Below are 19960 nucleotides of genomic sequence, written 5' to 3' on the forward strand. Positions count from 1 at the left end.
CAGTTTAAAATCCTGATTTCAAAGTGCCAGTGACTAACAGTAGGTTCAGCCAATCAAAATGTTGATGCTGGATCGCCAGTTTCCAGATGAGTTACATTTTGCTTTTTTCACAGAATTTGCCAAATATGTGATACGCAAACTATATGTGATACGCTACAGTCGGTAAGACACCAATTCTTTATTTGCAGTGAATTCGTTTTGAATCTTGGAAAGCCCAGCCTATGCCGTGTTTGTTTATAGAACAAGCATTAGCACACAGCCACTGTTACCCACTGTTCTATAGTTAATGCTATGTGAATCTGCCTACCATCCTTTTAAACTGGGCATCTCTTATTGTTTCCTATCTGAAGTCAAGCACACACCGTCGCCGAAACATAGTTGAATGACTTGAGTCAAGTTCTGCCGAACGAAAACACCAGCCGTGCCAGCATACACCCATCAAATATGAAAGGCATTGAATTTGAAAATATCCCTTAATGCAGCTTTAAACTTGATGTTAACCTCCCATTTTGACCAAGCTACTTTATTAAAAACAGTCTTTGCTTTCCCGGAATGGTAGAATTTTGCAATATGAATACGGCTAGAAAGCCATAAAACAAGCTATATAAATAAAACTGACTTGATTTGACTGCCAACCTGAGCCAGTCCTGCAAGTGCACCCGACTGCTGCACAAATAGGCATTTTGCTGTCTCGGTTGTTGAACAGCCTTCTTGAAAATAACAACAGTCTGTTGGCCTGTGGTTCTAATGCTTCAGTCTTATGCACTGCATTGCTTCAGTGTGCTGAGCCCATGTGAGGTCAGAGTATTTACACGGATGTTTCTGACTGGTCAAAATAGTTTCAATGGCGCCATTTATGAAATCATCAAAAATGAGGAAATTCTGCTAAAAATGAATTCTGGAGTTGGGCTGTATGAGCTCTTTATTATCATTCACATGAATAGTTTGTTTATATCATAATCTTTTTTCCGATGATTAATTTTACCATGATTCCTTTTCCTTTAATGGCACTAAGTTACATCTCGAGCTACCGTATTTTACAGGTTACAGGTTCTCTATAGGTAAACTCTCTTGGGATCAGTGTCTTTATCTCATCCCCTGTACAAAGAGGCTATGAACTCAACCAATTCTGATGATACCAGCAAAAAGTTATTTGCCCTTGGGTTTCCCATGCTTCATTGTGTCAGCAAGTCATCAGGGATGCAGTTTGATACACATTATGTCTTTAAATGTCAGTATTAAAGCTTGACTGATTACATACAGGAAAGTCTCTTAAGGCCAGTGGTGTTTGGAGTTCAAGTAGTGGAAGTTGAATCTCTATCGTGTAGTGTAGGGCTCCTCAAAGTCAGGACCTCGGTCCGCATCCGGACCGAACGGCAAGTCAATCCAGACACAGCCCATACCTTGTGTTGCGAATACAATATGTTATGAAGTGTAATGTTTTCTATTTTGTGTGTTGTAGCTACTGAGCTCACACATTAACGTTACACCGGAGAGTTTGCTTTGAGGGAGGTGAGAAGCGTTTATTGCACCTACAGTAACGTAACGAATGTAGCTGTCGTCAACTCGAGTAACACTATCTTCACCCGGTTCACTGTCTCTCCTCTGCTCCACTCCGTGTGTGTGCGTGTGCGTGTGTGTGTGTGTTCCCTCGTCGAAACACAAAAAGCAGAGAAGAGGAGAGAAACTAGCTGAACAGCTAGCTAGCATAAACGACAGTAACGAGTAGCCTATCGGAATGCGAGTTTTCGTTACGGTTAGAGCCAATCAGAGGCAGAGTAGCACAGGTCTTTGCAGAACGTTGCAAAATTAATAACTTAGAACAATAGTTATAAGTGAGTTGAATAAATTTTATTTTATTATTGATAATTGTTCCGGACCTCTGACCTTAAATAAAAATCAGATGCGGCCCTTTGAGTAATAAGTTTGAGAACAGCTGGTGTAGAGGTCATCTACGAGTTATTTCAACAAGAGCAACTAATGCAGCCACAAGAGTTTTCATTGGCACCGAAGGGAGAGTTGAAATTACTCTTGTGTTTATACTGATTACCAGTTAGTTTTAGAATAGATTTTGAAATTAATGTGCTGATATTTAAACCTCTCCATGGACTTGATTCTAATGCTGGGAACACACTAGATGACTTATAAAGTCCCAACCAACTGGGAAAAGACACAACATCAGAATCAGAATAATCTCTCTTGGCCTAGTGTGCCGATGCACATGAGGAATTTGACTGCGGTTCACAGCAGGTTCTAGCATTTGCACACACAAAAATGAAAAAAAAAGATGAAAAAACTGAAGAAGTAAATGGAACAACAAACAGGACACTGGAGGCAAGCATGTATGCACAACAGGTATGTCACTACTATACAGAGTTTTGTTATGGTTGAATAATCAACAACCTATGCCCATATATTATACCATATTGCTTATATACTGTATGCCCAAACACTATACCATATACCATATACCAATACCACAACCCATCATGCCCATATACAATACTATGTACTCCCACTATAGTACACTATATTGTATACACTATATATTCACCTACCACCCACCTCACAGCTACATACTATATCATATTCCCATGTTACAACCACAAAAATAACAGCAATAATTTGTAACTAGTATACAGCAGTTGAGTATGTATTTACAATTGTACATTTGTATTGCACAAACATTGTATTGCACATCTGGTTTAAAGAGGTCCATCGTATATCACACATTATGTGCACATCACACATTTAACGACTGACTTTGTCAGATAACGGTGTGAGATAAGCCCTTTTGTTTTGACTGCAGTCATATAGGCACACACACTTGCCGCTGAGCTCAGAACTGTGCATATTCCAGTCATGAAAATCAAATGTGTTTGATATTGTTGTGACAGCTCTGACTGGTCGAAGGCTTGATCAGGCAGCGAGGGATTTGAATGTTAAACCCCTTTGCTCTATAAGACAGCATGTGTTGACTGTCCATGGTGACCTTCCCCATTTTGCACAGACCAGTGCAGACTCCACAATCTTGAAAATCAGTCAGCATGGCCAAGTCGGGGTGAAATTCAGGCTTTAAGTCATCCAGTGTGTTCCCAACTTGAGTCTATGAATCGCATATTGCCAGAGTATGTCCCTAAGGAAGTCCTCAGAGCTGCAGACCCCCTCCTCTTAGATATTTAGCTATTTCTAAAACATGTCTTGATGCATGCTCAATAATCCAGGTAAGAAAATCAGAGGAGGTAAATTTTATTTACCTTCGAAGAAAATCAAATGATGTTTATAAGGGGTGGGGATAGCTGCAGTCAGTTTAGACTGAAGATGTCACTTAGTTGAGTGATGAAACGCATCTGTCAATAAATGTTGTATCCAGATGAACTGATTCCACCTTCTTTCATTTCTAAAACAAGGACAAAGGCTTCTGAACAGTCTCCCTTTGGATCTGATGGTACAAAATTGTGAATTTTTTTAAGAGCTCAATAAATCCCAACCTATCCAGCCTTATATTTCTCACCAATAGTTTTCATTTGCTGCTGTTTATTTCTTTTCCCCTTTATTATATCTGCTTTCATCTCACTGTTCTTAATCTATTCGCGTATTATTCTATAATCCATTTTCCTGCTTTTACCTTGTAATCAAACTGAACTTGCTCTTATGTAAAGCTCACAAATGGGCCGTACAATTACAACTGGTTTAATCGATGAACTTGGGCCTCTGAGATGGGATCACTGCCGTCTCAGTTTACAAGTCAAGGAGCGAGTTTAAGCTATTAAATAACTATGTAACAGGAAATGAAACGTATAACCTCATCTCTCAGCGTTATCCTTTACAGGAAACTTCCTTGGCGAGTGCGTTTGATGTGCAGCGATACAGGAAACAGCACAGTTCTCCAGTATAAACTGGACGTTCCAGCTGTGTTTTTCATAGCATTTAAGCTTTTGCAGCAAGTTCACCATTTGTTTTGCTTTTGTACTTTTTTTTTTTGCTGGAAGAATCCAAATTCTCTCAGTGACTGGAAACATTCATTATCTGCCATCCTAATGAACTCAGGGAGTTTATGGATGGAGGACCTAATGTGACTGTGAATGCACAGCAGCACCTAACTAATCCCCAGCTCCCTGCAGATAGCGGAGTCCTGTGCATACCGGTACTGTATATTTACACAGTTTAGACAGTTAATTGTGCTTGGATCGAACCCCGATGAGTCCTTTCCAACAAGAAGCAAATTCATAAAACGATCTGTATCGAAGTGAATACAATTCTGTGGCGATATCAGCCGGTAAGTGCGGCAGTGTGCTGGCTCCGTGTTCACAGAGTGCCAGGAGATAGCTACCCATCTTCTTCCACCAGCAAGGGAGTCATTAATTATTCATTACTTGTTTTCGCTAGGAACACAGAAAGAGCCAACTCAAACAGTCAAGACTTGGTTTGGTTGATCGCCACCATACCTTCATACCTTTCAGAATCTCTGATATATTCTCTGCACCATTGCACCTTATTGCCTCTTAATTCACTTGTGTAAGTCAGTCCTTTTGTATATATCTGAAGATTGTTATGTTGTAGTGTTGTTATTCTATGTTAAGTACACCGAGAGAGCCATGAAACCGGAGTCAAATTCCATGTATGTGCAAACCCACATGGCCAATAAACATGATTCTGATCTGATTCTGATTCCTCTGTTCAAGTAGTAGTCAGTAAATGAATGTCCCTGTACCATGTTAGTTAATCCAAGTCTTCCAACACTTTAGGTCTCTCTCCATCTCATAGTTAACGCATGTTCAAAATTTGCTTATTCCACACATAATATTGCATTCATTTCTTAATTATGAAAAATTATTCAAACTTCTCTTTGAGCCATACTGTTCAAAGTATGCAGAATTACTACATTCAACTTCATCTTTAACTACAAGCACTTCAGTACTGGTTTTTCCCTTGTAAATGTTGGCACAAGTATATTTACCCGGTGTTTCTGTGTCAGTACATCCACCAGAGTGGTTCTATACTGGTGGACTATGCCTCAGTTTCTATGCCTCAGTTGCTGGCCCACATCTGCCAGTTGTGAAGAGTCCCTGTCCCCCCTGTCCGCAAGATGCCTTAAAATCAGCCGTTTTTAGTTTGCAATTTGGTTTAGCAGACTTCCTCGCCTTGGTAAGAGTATCTGCAAAATAGCAGGGTGGGATAAAACAGAAACAACATAGTCGTAACAGAATATGATACCTACTTTTCAGCAGCAACAGAGAAATGATAAGAGAACAACCTCTCTCTCTCTCTCTAATGGGCACCTTAACTCCCTCTTTTCCAATGAATTTCATTAAAGTGCTGTTGTTTGTATGCGCCATTGATTTTCACACTCAAGTGCCTTTGCATCTCATCCCCCACCCATACACACACACACACACACACACACACACACACACACACACACACCACGGCTCTATTAATTTCATCTGCATTACCCACTGACCATGTCGGGCTTGCACCTACCAATACAGCTCTATAATTTATACACTGACATCTTAAATTCTGCACTGTGTGTAGGTCTCATAAGAGACACACTTCACTTGATCCTCTGCCAGTAACTTCTGAACGTTCTCCAAGGTGTTTCGGTACAACACTTCAGCAGAATCCCGTGTCTGCTGTCACCAAAACATGCAGTCAACGGTGGGCAGATTGCTAAAGGTTCAAACCTCTCAGAAAGCCCGATTTAAAACCCACAGCCCAAAGACAGAAAAAGGGAGAAGGGTGAAAACACAGGTATATCTTATAATAAACATCGCTAATAGAGACCAAAAGGGAAAGTGCTGATGGTGAACATCAGTTACGTGAATTTACACTACACAATTCTAACAAACTACAAGTTTTTTCAGCCACTCTGAGGGGTTGGTGTGATTGTGTGGGCAGCTAGTTGGCGCCCAAATAAATTTGCGCCCTTTCCCTTAGTGACAGGTCTTTCACCATGATTACTAAGTCAGTGTCCATGGTAGAGGGGAGACTGGTACCCATTCTGCCCAGGAGCGTTAAAATCTTTTAATTGTGCATGTTGCAAACCTATACCTGTACTTAAGAACTAGGGAAGAGAGACGAAGAAATTTGCGGAGACAAAGAAATAGTTGTTTGTTTTTTGGGTTTTTTGCCGTTTCAATTTAAGGTTATGTGCTGACTGCTGTGCTTTCTAAACTCGTTATTTCTTAGTTATTTCCTACATCCAAAGCTAAATTGTTTCTCTCACCACATTTGGAAGACATTTCATGTCTCTTCATTATCCTCCAATTTAGCAAATTGATTGGAGTCACAAAGGCCAAACAAGTGCAAAGGGCTAGCCTACTTGCTAATGATTTACCGTCTTTCAGATTTCACATTCCGAGTCCCTTGTGTTCAGGGTCGCCAAAAGTCATAAACTTTGCAAAAGAAGAACACAAACTTGCAAGGGATGGGAACCCGCCTTTGGTCAGCACCAACATGTTTTCCAACTCGAACTTTGTTCATATTGTTGAGAATTTTGACAGCATAATCATTTTATTATCTCCAAATTGCCATAATTTATGCACCATCACCCATGCCATGCAATATACATGAAGAGTAAATTATTTCCTCATTAGTTATCTGTCCTCTTGGTAATTTTCTAATAACCTTTTGCCAAAAAATGATCCAGCGACATAGGTGTTGTGTAGCTTTAGCTATTGCTAAGTCATGCCTAATGTGTTCAATGGATCACAATTAAACAAGTTAATTTATTCAAAACAAGAGAATCCGTAACATATTACATTTATTGTGCAATGAATTGTTGCACTTAGTGGATGTTACCGAAGTAATGTAGTAATAAGAACATGCGCACTTGAATTAGACAATGTTTTATGATTTATTTTTGAAAGCTTTTGTGATATTTTCACAATAAGAATATTCAGTCTACAGATTAATGTTACAATAGAGACCAATCAGACACAATAGATGCAAAACATGACACAAAATATGCAGTATGCTTACGAGTCGAGTCAAGTTAAATTTATTTGCATTGCCCCGAATCACAATTAAGTAAGTACCAGAGGGTTTTACAACCAGATTACATTCGGTATGACATCCCCTATCCTTACACCTTCAGTTCAGATGAGGAAAACCTCCACATAAAACAATCTTGTCAGGGGGAAAAAAAATGGCCGAACTCTCAGGAAGAGCAACAAAGGAGGGATCCCTCTTCCAGGATGAGTAGGTGTACAATAGGTGTGGACAGAGTAGATGATGTATGACCAATTTACAACAACCTCTCAATGAGGCACTCAAACACTACACAAATTATACCGAAACAATGCATGCTATATACAATTGTTTTTGTATTGCGTAAGTTCTGGCAAAATTATGACAATTTCACTAGTCTATTTATGCTAAACACTGGCTCATATTTGGGCAACAACCCAAGTTTTAAAGTTATGATTTTGGGCAAGAATAACAACTAATTTTGCTAGTAGTCACACCAGGAATCAGGAATATTTATTTATCATTTCATTCCATGCACCTGCGCACATGCAATGAAACAAAATATCATTTCCCCCAGCCCACAGCAGTTCAACACAAAGACAAAAACACATATCCAAACTACAAGAACACATATGTCCAAACTACAAAAAACTACAAACACATATTTATTCATTCATTCATTATCCAAACCGATTATCCTTACTCAAGGTTGTGGGGATCCAACATATATATATATATATATATATATATATATATATATATATATATATATATATATATATATATATATATATATATATATATATATAAAGAAAAAAAATTCACTGTCCAAGAGAGCAAACACCAGGATGACTGTCGGAACTGCCGGTCTGCATGGGCTAGCAGTTAGCTTAGCCCGCCCCGCTTCCGCGTCCTGTCAGACCACCCTTAGTGTTTCCTCCTTGGGCGCAGGGCCATGGTCCCTGGGTCCACCAGATGTAGCAGACTAAGCTCTCCCAGCCGATCCAATGCCAGCTGTCCTAGCCAGACACTCCCAACACACCTCCCCGCACTCCACATGACAACACCAAAGACAAAGTCAACGCTAGGCGAGGCCGCCGCTAGGCTGCTCTTGGTGTTATTAGAACTGCTGGTCTGCATGGACTAGCAGTTAGTTTAGCCTGCCCCGCTTCCGCGTCTGGTCACACCGGCCTTGGTGTTTCCTCCTCTGGCGCAGCTCCAGGCAGGGCCATGGTTCCTGGGCCCACAGGAAGCAGTAGACCAGCCTCCCCCAGCCAATCCAGCACCAGGTCCCCCAGCCATCAAACAAAGACACAAACCTAGACACAGATGTGGAAGACACTGCATGGGCAGTACTGGGTGAGGCCGCCGCAAACGTAAGTTTGCGCCACCATCTTCCCACACTGTTACTGGGTGAGGCCAATGCAAACGTGAATTCGCGCCACTATCTTCCCACACCGGAAGCGGTGACTAGATCTCTTTCATCTCACAATGTTTGGGTCATGCTATTCGTATGCAGAACTTTGCCCTTTATACATACAGTAAATATACCTTTTGGGGAAAAATCCCAATGACCCTCCAACGTCAGCGCACAGATGTTCTGGGAAAATGTTGGCGTTATCGTGTGCCTCAAATGTGTTACAGCCAAAAGCACAGCGTGCACGAAGTAGGTGGTATCTGTCATGGCACTTTTTCCAAAGGCATGAAACAGAGACCTGATGCTCGGCGAGGCTTGAGTGGTCATGTCCCCTGCTTCTGAAGCTACATGTGAGTACAACTGCTGCTGTCTCTCCTACACTCTGTTTCCCTCTCACCTTTCTGACTGTCACAAAGAATAAAAAAAAACTGCAAGGTGAGTGGACTGTGCACCCACCTTCAAAAAAAAAAAAAGAAACCCAAAAATAAATAAATAAATAACAGACCTGTGCCATCTAATGGCATTATGATGCCCTGAGTAGCATCTCAGGGTTTGAAGGGGAAGAGTCAGCCTCTTCTCCTCTGTGCGGCAGTGCTTCGCCGTGGGATTATTGCTGAGGGTGTCAGCTGTGCAGGCGGAAAGATATAGGAGTATTCAGGAAGACCTGAGGGGAGAGGGTCTTCCTCGGCCCCTCCTACTTTACTAACATCAACAGTGCTAAAACCCAAATGATATATAACTATCAATTCTCTGTCAATTATGGAGCTACAGTTGATTGGACAAAGTATTAATCATAGTAATACTGGTAGTGATACTATTTTAATACTTGTATACTAATATGTGTAGTATTCTTTGCACCTTGCCTTGCTCAGTAAAGACACATGCATAATGCTCAAGTCTAGCATGCATACCCCCTTCCTGTCCTTATAAGTCTCACACACACACACACACACACACACACACACACACACACACACACACACACACACACACACACACACACACACATACAGAAAGAAATCTCCATCATCTTCAAGTCTTGATCATGCGTTCATCCTCTCCCCCTTCACACAAGCATGCACACACCATTTTTATGCTTAGTGTTGCGCTGTGGTGGAGCTGTGGTGTTACACACACCACCAGTACACCTCCCCCAGCCCCCTGTCTACAAACACAAGCAGATGTGTGGACACCATTTTAACACATAGTATTGTAAGACTAGTTGAGGTATTTACAACGCGACAAAAATATGCTGATGGTAATACCGGGTCTACACTGTGTCCAAGATCAGGTGTTTTCCTTTACCCTGCAGCCAGTGGCATTGCCTGAAAGTAAACCCCCATTTTTGATCAAGATCTCAATATGCACAGGCAGAAGAAAGCACACTACACAATGGCACGGATAGTAAAGCAATCCGCAATGTCGAGTCATACCTTTGCCCTTTGCAAAAGATAAGAAACCGCAATGGGTGGAAAAGTTCATAATATTAACACCAGTTCCTTGCATAATTCGATATCCTCTATGCAGAAATAGCTTTTTGAGGCATAAACTCTGCATCAGCTCTGTCACTATTAGCAAAGAGAGCCTGGAAAACTTTCCTTTAGGTCAGTTTTTTTATGTTCACCTTTGAAATCAATATCAGTTTTGCTCACAAGGATTGGTGAGGAATTTGTACTGAATTTGTAAAAAAAACAAAAACACAAAATTACTCAAAACGTATGTTTAAATTCACCATTCTTCATTCTTTGATATACAAATATATATATATATATATATATATATATATGCGCTCCCACAATCGGCACATGTAATTAATAGACAGGCAGAAGTCAAACGAAAGGGAGGGAAATCTTTTTCACGACAGATAGTGGGTGTTTTAAGTTTTGCAGTGCTTGATGTATCTGAGTGTTGTCTTGTATTATTGTGCATGCTTATTTACGTATTATTTTCATCCAGCATGGAATGTAAAAAGATTGTATAATACTGTCAGGACTATAGAGTGTCCCGCAGAGCTTGATTTTAGGGATCAACGATGCCTTTCTATGCCAGATGGTTACTGAAGATGCAAGGACACTCAACAACTGCTCTGTAGAATTAAGGATTACTTTTGGAAAGGTTACATTGGCAAGGGCGGTAGAGAAAACAGAGATGTGCTGTGTGATGATGTTCTCATCCCTTTACCGTATAAGCGATGACTTTGCCAGAAATGCCAAAGTAGCTATGGTGCTAACTAGCACACCACCATGGCTCTCCGTGTAACCAGGCGACTTACCTTTTTATCCATTATGCAGACTCATTTATGTCAATGATGAGATGTTCAAGCCATATTACTGGTGTATTGCAACATTTGAGTGCCTTAAAATAAGTTGTTAATGTCCTGAAATGGAGCCCAGTCCTCTGCACTGTACTTTAGGTATCATAGCCCATATTCAATTTTGGGAGTCATTGTTATTTTTGATAGATTGGTGTCCTATCCTTCACCCATGGCCATGACAAAGCATTGTACAATAAAAGTCCAGTGGTTGCGGGCCACATTTTTTGCTTCATGTGGTTAATCATTTTTGGATGTCATTTACAAAAAGTACTTTTTTTTTGTTTTGCTCAAAACTGTTATTGCTCTTTACAGAGGTGACATTCCCTGGCCAGCTACCTACACGAGCTAGCAACGCACTTTGAACCCGAGCTTTTATTATCTACACAATGCCACCATCATCTTATGAATGCAGGAAAGATCACTGGCGTTAACTAAAGTGTAAGTTCGAAATGAACCAGAACAGCTCCATTTGAGACAGAAACGGCAAATCAGCGGAAAATCGGTACCACATAATTCTATTACTGCCTCCTACACAAGTAACAGCAGAAGAAGAAGATACTAGCAGCAGTCACACTGGACACAGCATTATGAAGACATGAGTATTTGTAAAGCTATACAGCCAGTTAACTGTATCAAATCCAAAATGGATGTCTCACACACAGGACTGCATATCACACAAACCCTCCACATAATGTGATGTAGTGGAGCAAACACTGACTATGGCTCTGATCTGATACATGCTATGCTATTAGCATTGATCTTCTGATTGGTTAGCTAGTGCTGAGTGACAGCAGGTCCTTGTATTCCTATGATTAGCGTAGTGTCCTGTCTGTCTTCCAGTAAAGACGTCGGGAGTGAAACCCCGAGGGGGGGCTGATCATTGATCTCAATACTGGGTTGAGGGCCAATTGATCTCCAAGTCTTAAATCATTCATCCCAGTGTTACTCAGTTTCAACTTTACCTGCACCCTGTGAAAAGTCCGGTATTTCATCATGTTCTGGTTCTGGTTTTGTTTTTGTTTTTTTGTTTTTTTACAGAAACATCAAGAAAACAGACTTATTTGACCATAATTTGTCCCAATATTTAAAATTTATACAGGTGGTCAATTACTGAAAAAAATAATTTTGTATATTATGCGTTATCATTGTAATTGTAGGCCCTGTGATGGCCTGGCAGCCTGTCCTGGGTGTCTCCCCGACTGCCACCCAATAGACTGCTGGGATAGGCTCCAGCATCCCCGCGACCTCCCCGAGTGCAGGATAAGCGGTTTGAATAATGGATGGATGGATGGATGGATGGATGGATGGATGGATGGATGGATGGATGGATGGATGGATGGATGGATGGATCATTGTATCGTGTTAGCATTGTGGACCTATATTTTGTGCTGTACTCCTGAATGCGTTGTTCCACCCTAACATTGTATGATCCTGATTTTATCGCTTTAGGAATAAGAGGTGCTCGTAACGGCCTCTTTTAAAAGACAAATTCATGGGAGGAAGTCATCTTGTAAATCACTTTGAGAAATGACGAGTAATTGGATGGTTATAGTGACATAAGATGCCCTGTAGACAGATGACAGTCTCAGATAATGTAAGGAATGGGCAATAAAAGTAAAGCCAGTATGAAGGAGGAAGACAGGAGAATTAGAAAGGAAAAGGAATTTATATCCCACGTACATGTATACATGAAAATCAAATTAACTTATTACACCTCAATAGCTAAATATTCTAAGTAGAAGTGACCATAGATGTACATGCCATGGTATCACAACAGATTTCTGAGATGGGATAGTCCCTAAGACGGCCAAGAAAGATGATCTATGATAAACTGACCAAAATTACCATTTTATCACTGCCACCATAGTTATTATCATACACAGCAGACAACCATTTACCCTGCTCTCTCCTATGAAATGCATATAGTTTATATTTAGGATGCTCGTAGTGTATGTGTGAACCGCAGGGACGTACGCGAAAAGAAATTCTGATTGTCTTGTGTTAAAGTCACTCATCACCCGTGAATCATTCAACAAAGTCCTTTTTCGATGACGGATGGAAGCAGGATTGAGTCATGGGCCAATGTTTGAGACTCGTGAAAACTAAGCTGAGACGAAACCCCTGCCTCTCGTAATTCTGTATAGGCTCAACCTAATTATTTTTGGGTGAATCTTTTATAACCGGGGTCAAATATGGCAAACTAAGTGGTATTCATCTGGTCAGTCATTTCTGATGCTGTTCCTGAGGTTTCTCCCTATTTTCCTGATAAGGTTTTTCTGTGGTTTTTCTTCATCCAAACCAAGGGTCTAAGGATGGGAGGCGGCGGTGCTGTATGTACACTGTCATTTACATTTCCCCGTTTTCGGAAAATATGATGTGAATGTGATGTGACTCTTCAGCCCTAAGAGACCATAACTGTGATTACTTCTATACAAATACATTTGAGGTCTGCTCTCGTTTCACAAGATCTTTGCCTTGGAGTTCGATTTCACCATTTGCCCATACAGAATGGAGAAAAAAACCTGAGTTTTCGGGAGGACAGGTTTTAATTCTGTTTCATAAGCCACATGGGATTTTCAGTGTTGATAAGGCTCCACATGCAACACAAGCACACAGGCCTTTCAGAAACTCAGAGATAACATGACTACATTAGAAAACATGACTACATTAATTTATCATTAGTGCCCCCCTACCACTACTAATTCAAGAGAATAGCCTCTACTTGTACACAATAAAAAAATCACAATTCATTATCCGACTTTGTAATTAACCCAAACCATAAGACCTATAACTAATTAGGTCTATGTAATTCATGCACCGCTGTGATAAATGACTCATCAAGATCTGACCCATTTTAAACTACAGCATGAACTGGACCTTGTAATGCAAACAATACTGGAGGCCAAAACAAAAACTGTCTTACTGTTGCTGTGTTAAATCCTAGAATAAACACTGTATATACAGTATATATGCACATAGCTGGCGACAACACGGAGGACTTCTGGCAGGTATGGTAGAGCAGATCTGTGAAGCCATGCTTGGTTAAATACCACTAGTGGACTCAGCAGAGCGCAGTCTATGGCCAACTCTCTTGCCATGCACAGTCTACAACCGAGTGCCATGTGGAGGGGAATTGAGCACACTGCAAAACCAGAAACATCTGAAGCTGAGGGAGGGAGGGGAGCGGACCGGAGGATCTGATGGACAAACTGAGACATAGGAAACCCCGCTCTGCAAGACGGGATCAAAGATTATGATCATATAAGAAATCATATCCCAGTGAATACTGCAGATGTAAAGTAAACATCAAGCCCTGCTAATATTGTGTATTCACATTGTGTATTCTAGCAACCATATGGTTGCTAGAATACACAACGTGGACATGCTACAAACTGTGGACACATTACAAAGCAAACACCTGATTCTGTGTATTTGCACACACCGGGGACAGGAATAATCTTTATACAATAGGCTGCTTTACCCTGCAGTGGCACTGTGCATGCTGCCTGACTCCAAGCTTGCAAAGGCTTAGCCTCTCTCGCTGTATTATACAGATGCTCTGATGATGAATGATATCAAAGTGGCCCTGAGCAACTAACTGCATTTCCCAAGGTCAAAAGCATAGTATGTCGTTTGCTTTGCTCAGATGCAAAGCAAAAAAAGAAAAGAAAAGGACAAAAGGGAAAAAAACTGGCTGAGTCAAACCTGTGTAGTAGGTTGTGTGTCATGATTAATCTACTACATAGCTTGTTCTGCACAGCAACCACACTGAGCAGCGATTGTGTGGTTTGCTGTTTCATTCATTCACTGTCAATCCGTTTCCACGACAAATAAACAAGGGGAATATCTCTGATGTGCAACCGCGGTTGTCAAGTTGGTTATACCGGTTCCAGCCTACCCCGCGAGTGGCCTGTTGGAAACTGTATAAATCCGCCGCGGTGGTAAACGTAAAATGACGGGGATGAGTAAACATGCAGCCTATGTGGAACGGCGAGAAAGCGTGCAGATGGTGCGAAGCCCCGTACAAGCCGCTGCCGCACCGGAGTGAAACGGGCAAGGCATGGCACCGTAGCACTATTCCGTCATCACTCCTTACAAATCCCGAAAAAACGAAAGCACGTGTCTTGCAAAGGGGCCCCCAGCGGAAGAAGAACAAATGCACACAAATCATGCACACATCCACGAGCTACCATTACAGACGGCGACGCTGCCGTGAACCCACCAGCGACTCTCGGCTTACCTTGCACCCGAACATGAGGGAGAGGGTTCGGTTGCTGCAAATGACCTTACACTGACACATGACGGGCGACAGACACTTTAGATTCCTGACGGGCAGAGACATCGGTCCGAAGCCCACGGACCAGAGCCCCGCCGGTCCGCCGCCGGAGCCACGAAGCGAGACAGAAGACGGGGTTTGTTTGTTGTTGTTGTCTTTCTTGCATGAACCGTGCTGCCGTCACGCAGGCTGCTCGGCTCTGAAACGTGGCGGCGGCGGCACCCAGCAACTCGGAGCGTGTTTCAGTAACTTAGGATCGAGGATGAGCTTTACGGTGCATGCTGACGGGTCGCTATGAAGGCTCACGTTGTGCTGGTCAATCTATGGATGAAGGCAAAACACTGATAACCTCTCTCTCTCTCTCTCTCTCTCTCTCTCTCTCTCTCTCTCTCTCTCTCTCTCTCTCTCTCTCTCTCTCTCTCTCTCTCTCTCTCTCTCTCTCTCTCTCTCTCTCTCTCTCTCTCTCTCTCTCTCTCTCTCTCTCTCTCTCTCTCTCTCTCTCTCTCTCTCTCTCTCTCTCTCTCTCTCTCTCTCTCTCTCTCTCTCTCTCTCTCTCTCTCTCTCTCTCGCTCTCTCTCTCGCTCTCTCGATTCGACCGTAAACTTTGTATGCCATGCGCAGCTGGAATCGCTCTCAGCAGCCCACTAAGGAAACGGTCCGCATACGGAACGGAAGCTATCCACGACAAAACGTGTTTTACCGTGGAGGCAGCGCAACGAACCACTTTTAAGCAGCGACATGTGCGTAATTAACGCCGTGCCAACGTTGAGCCGCTTGGCTCTCTACATTGCATTACAGGTGTGATTATAGTGCCCCCCCTCGGACCAGGGGAGCAGTACTTTAGGAGCTGTCCATGGTTACGAAAACACACTGGCATGCCTCAGAAGCTATAACGTTTTCACATATGGTCCCTCTGACTGATATGAAGCAGAACCAACTCTCTCAAGGTCATCCCTAAGTTTTGCCAGCATCCTCTAACAGCTGTCTGCAAAATGAGCCCAAATCCCCTTCAAGACCTCTGCCCCCTCAGTCCCCTTCAACGCACAACATGGTCACAACGACAAATATACCCGCTGCCATAGGACATGCATGATGTATGCACCTTGTTCTCTTTCTAAACCCTGTCCGCTCAATCTCTTCTCTCTCTCTCTAGCTGTCTTTGTTTTGTGCATGCAAACACACACACACACACACACACACACACACACACACACACACACACACACACACACACACACACACACACACACACACACACAAATTGGGATGAGAATAGGAGCACTGTAAATCCATTGAAAGTATGGGGTGAGGTGAGTACAGGTAAATTCAGATGCCGAATTAATCAACTTGAAAAAGCAGCCGATTGCTAGGATGCTATTCTAGCTGCATGGTTTGATGAAGCCCTGGTAAAGGAAGGGTCTAAGGGTCTAAGGGTCTACGGACAGGATGTTGTGTTGCTGTAAAGCCCCTTGAGGCAAATTTGTAATTTGTGATATTGGGCTATACAAATAAAATTGACTTGACTTGACTTGACTTAAAGAACCGGCATGCAATCTGTTATCGTCACAGCCACCGCGAGTAAGGGGCTAATTTTCCTCATATCAGCATTAACAATGTTTACCCATGCTGGAGGTAAAGGCCAGGGTGATTGCAGTGGGCGAATAACTAATCACGGTGCCCACACATTCTAGGTAAGCCATCTGGGTGGAGGCATGAGCGCTGTCAGGGTAACTCAAGTTAGAAATTCTGCAAAATAAAACCTTATAATAGCACTGCCTGTAAAAAAAACAAACAAACATCTAAATATTTAGAAATGCATCACCAAAGTTACTCAGTTACAGTCAATGAACAGTTAATTTTAACAAAAAAACCCCAACATATGATGTCCATTGTTGAGATAAAAGAAAAAAAAAGATTACAGTATTTTGTATTGTAGAGTATTGTAGCAGACAGCACGTCTGTTAGTCAGTAGTGGGTTTCACTTGAACATCATTTTGTCAAAATTGACATTGCACTTTTTTTAAAATATGGACATCTCATTTTTTCTCTAATTAAAACCATTTGTTTTGCAATTAGTCACTACCCACCTCTGTGTAGGAATGTGCTGACTTGGTGAGCCCACAGGGTGGAGTGAGAGAACCAGGTACGCGAGATTTAAATATTGTGCATTCATCTCAGGGCTGACTGCGGTGCAGGGCTCAATGCTCGTGGGTGACGTCAGTGTTGAATCGAGTTCTGTTCAAAAAGCATTGCTAACACTCTTTTAAACCTCGCCTTCAACCACCCACCCACCACCCACCCCACCACCACCACCAAAACAAGGTGAGGGCATCCTTGGAAATTTGATTCATTGTCAGGACATCGAGGGATTTGTAACAGACCAGGAGAGAAAGTCGGTGACTTGTGATGTAGTCTGAACTACAACCACTTTTCACTGTATCTTCTCCCTCGTGAAACTCGGACGAGTCACAGAAGTTAATAAATCAACACATCCATTGTGTGCGCAGCAAAGAAACACACAGACTCTTTATATTGTCAACACCAAGATAATTGAAAATCCTCACCCGGGAGCCGTCACTATGGTATAATTTTCTAACCGGAAAATATGCCTGACTTTACAACTAGATCACACTTGTTTGTTTTGTTTTTTAAATAGATACAACATGTGAAATAGTCTGTGTGTGTGTGGGGGGGGGGGTGTATGTGCATAGCCTTGTCAGAATGTAGCCTGTCCTTCCGTAGTAGCTAGATGTATGATGCTGTTGTGCATTTCTGTGGATATTGGGTTCAGAAATAGAGCTCTGGCCTGATTGCAGCAGTGTATTTTGTTGAGGCAGTATTTTTCTGAAGAACTGTGATGTCAACAAATATCGGAAACAATGCAATGAGTAGGGAAATCGGTATATTTCAAATATATCTTCAAATTTAACAAAGGGGTACACCTCAACACTTTTACCTCTTCTTCTCCTCTGAATATGTTCATATAGGGTCTGTGTTTGTGTGTGTGTGTGTGTGTGTGTGTGTGTGTGTGTGCCTAAGTGTATGTACATGCGTTTTTTCATTCATGTATGTGTGAATGTATGTGTATGTGTGGGTTTCCGCTCAAAAATTTCACTCTGAAATTGACTTACACAGGACAATTTTACAAATAAGCGATTACCTTTGTATTATTTGAGAAAACTGAAACATAACAGGGAATGAATTTTGAGAATATATATATTTGAGAAAAAAAAATATTCCACCTAAACGGGATCTACAGCAATGTCATCAGAATGTCATTCAGACTGGATAAGTGACGATAGTGAAGAGAGGGGGAGGATAATTAGGACTGAAGGTGCCGAATCGCCAGAATGGTCACCTAACAGATGTACAGGATAGTTGGAAGTACTTAGGTGTTCCTCATTCATATGGGAATCATGAGGAACAGAAAAGAAATACAGCAACATCCAAGTACCTCCACAGAGTAAGACAGGTCCTGAAGTGTCAGCTCAGTGGGAAGAACAGGATGCAAGCCATCAACACATGCACCCCTACCATTCATTAGATACCCTGCTAGTATAGTAAGCTGTCCAAGAGAAGAGGCAGAAGCAGTGGATATCAAGACCGGGAAACTCCTCACGATGCACACAGGACTCCATCCAAAGTCCAGCACTAAGAGACTGTACATCAACTGGAAAGAGGGGGGCTGGGGCTTGGTGAGCATCAAGACCCCTGTCCTGAATGAAACACAAAGCATCCACAAGGACATCAGGAAAATGGCTGCCAAAGATGAACTGCTACGGGAATATCAGAGACAAGCAGCAGATAAGGAGTGCTTGTGGAGAAGAAAGTGAGGAGGTGCAATAGCAAGACAAGCCCCTCCATGGGAAGTATACCACCAGCAGATAGCAGAGCTGGCTGACATGGTGAAATCCTAACAGTGGCTGGAAAGGACAGCACCGAGGCACTAATCATAGAGCAAGCACTCAGCATCAGGTCAATAGAAGCAGGAGTCTACCGCATCAGACAGGATTTGAGGTTTAGACTGCACGAAGATGCCTCCAAGACATGTCTTTATGCATGCTCAAAAATCCAGGTAAGAAAATCAAGGAAAGGTGCATCTATTCTTAACCCGTTGGTAGGCAGTAATGAACATCACATTCAAACACTATGGATCTTGTGGATAAGGTGAGGGACATCTTTATGGAGAGGGATGAAACAGTGGTCTCTTATGATGTTAAGTCTCTCTTCACGTGTGTTCCTGTTGCTGAAGCAGTGGAGGTAGTCTGTATGGAATTACAAAACAACCCCACCCTTAGCAAGAGGACCACCTTTAACACTTACCAAGTGTGTCTGCTTCTGAATCAGGGACATTTATTTGTCATTTCATTTCATTTACTTGCGTACATGAAATGAAACAAAATATCGTTTTCCCCAGCCCACAGCAGTGCAACACAAAGATATATCCAAAACCTACAAGAACACATATATCCAAACTACAAAAAACTACAAAAACTACAAAACACATATATCCAACATATTTAAGAAAGAAAAAAAAATCACTGTCCAAGAGAGTGAACGCCAGCCAGGATGACAGACCTGCCATCTGCATGGGCTAGCAGTTAGCTTAGCTGGCCCCGCTTCCGCGTCCTGTCAGACCGCCCGCGGTATTTCCTCTTTGGGTGCGGTTCCAGGCAGGGCTATGGTCCTTGGGCCCACCGGAGGCAGCAGACCAGGCTCCCCCAGCTGATCCAACGCCAGCTCTTCCAGCCAGACACCTTCGACACGCCTCCTTGCACTCTACACGATACCAAAAACACAGTCAATGCCGGACAAGGCCACTGCCAGACCGCCCTCGATGTTATCGGAACTGCCAGTCTGCATGGGCTAGCAGTTAGCTTAGCCTGCCCTGTGTCCGCATCCTGTCAGACCGCCCTCTGTGTTTCCTCTTTGGGCAGGGCCGCAGCCCCCGGCCCACAGGACACAGCAGAACCAGCTCCCC

General features: G+C 42.3%; 1 protein-coding gene across 1 annotated transcript in view; it reads right to left on the reverse strand.

Moving 5' to 3' along the window:
- Window positions 1-15045, reverse strand: part of LOC130116915 (disks large homolog 4) — a 67803-nt gene extending 52758 nt beyond the window's left edge. The window contains exon 1 of the mRNA XM_056285017.1: window positions 14944-15045. Within this exon, the coding sequence (XP_056140992.1) occupies window positions 14944-15045 (102 nt within the window). The remainder of the gene's footprint in view (window positions 1-14943) is intronic.
- Between the last annotated feature and the right edge of the window lie 4915 nt (window positions 15046-19960).

Source organism: Lampris incognitus, chromosome 8 (genome assembly GCF_029633865.1).
Source record: "Lampris incognitus isolate fLamInc1 chromosome 8, fLamInc1.hap2, whole genome shotgun sequence".
NCBI classification, from domain to species: Eukaryota; Metazoa; Chordata; class Actinopteri; order Lampriformes; family Lampridae; genus Lampris; species Lampris incognitus.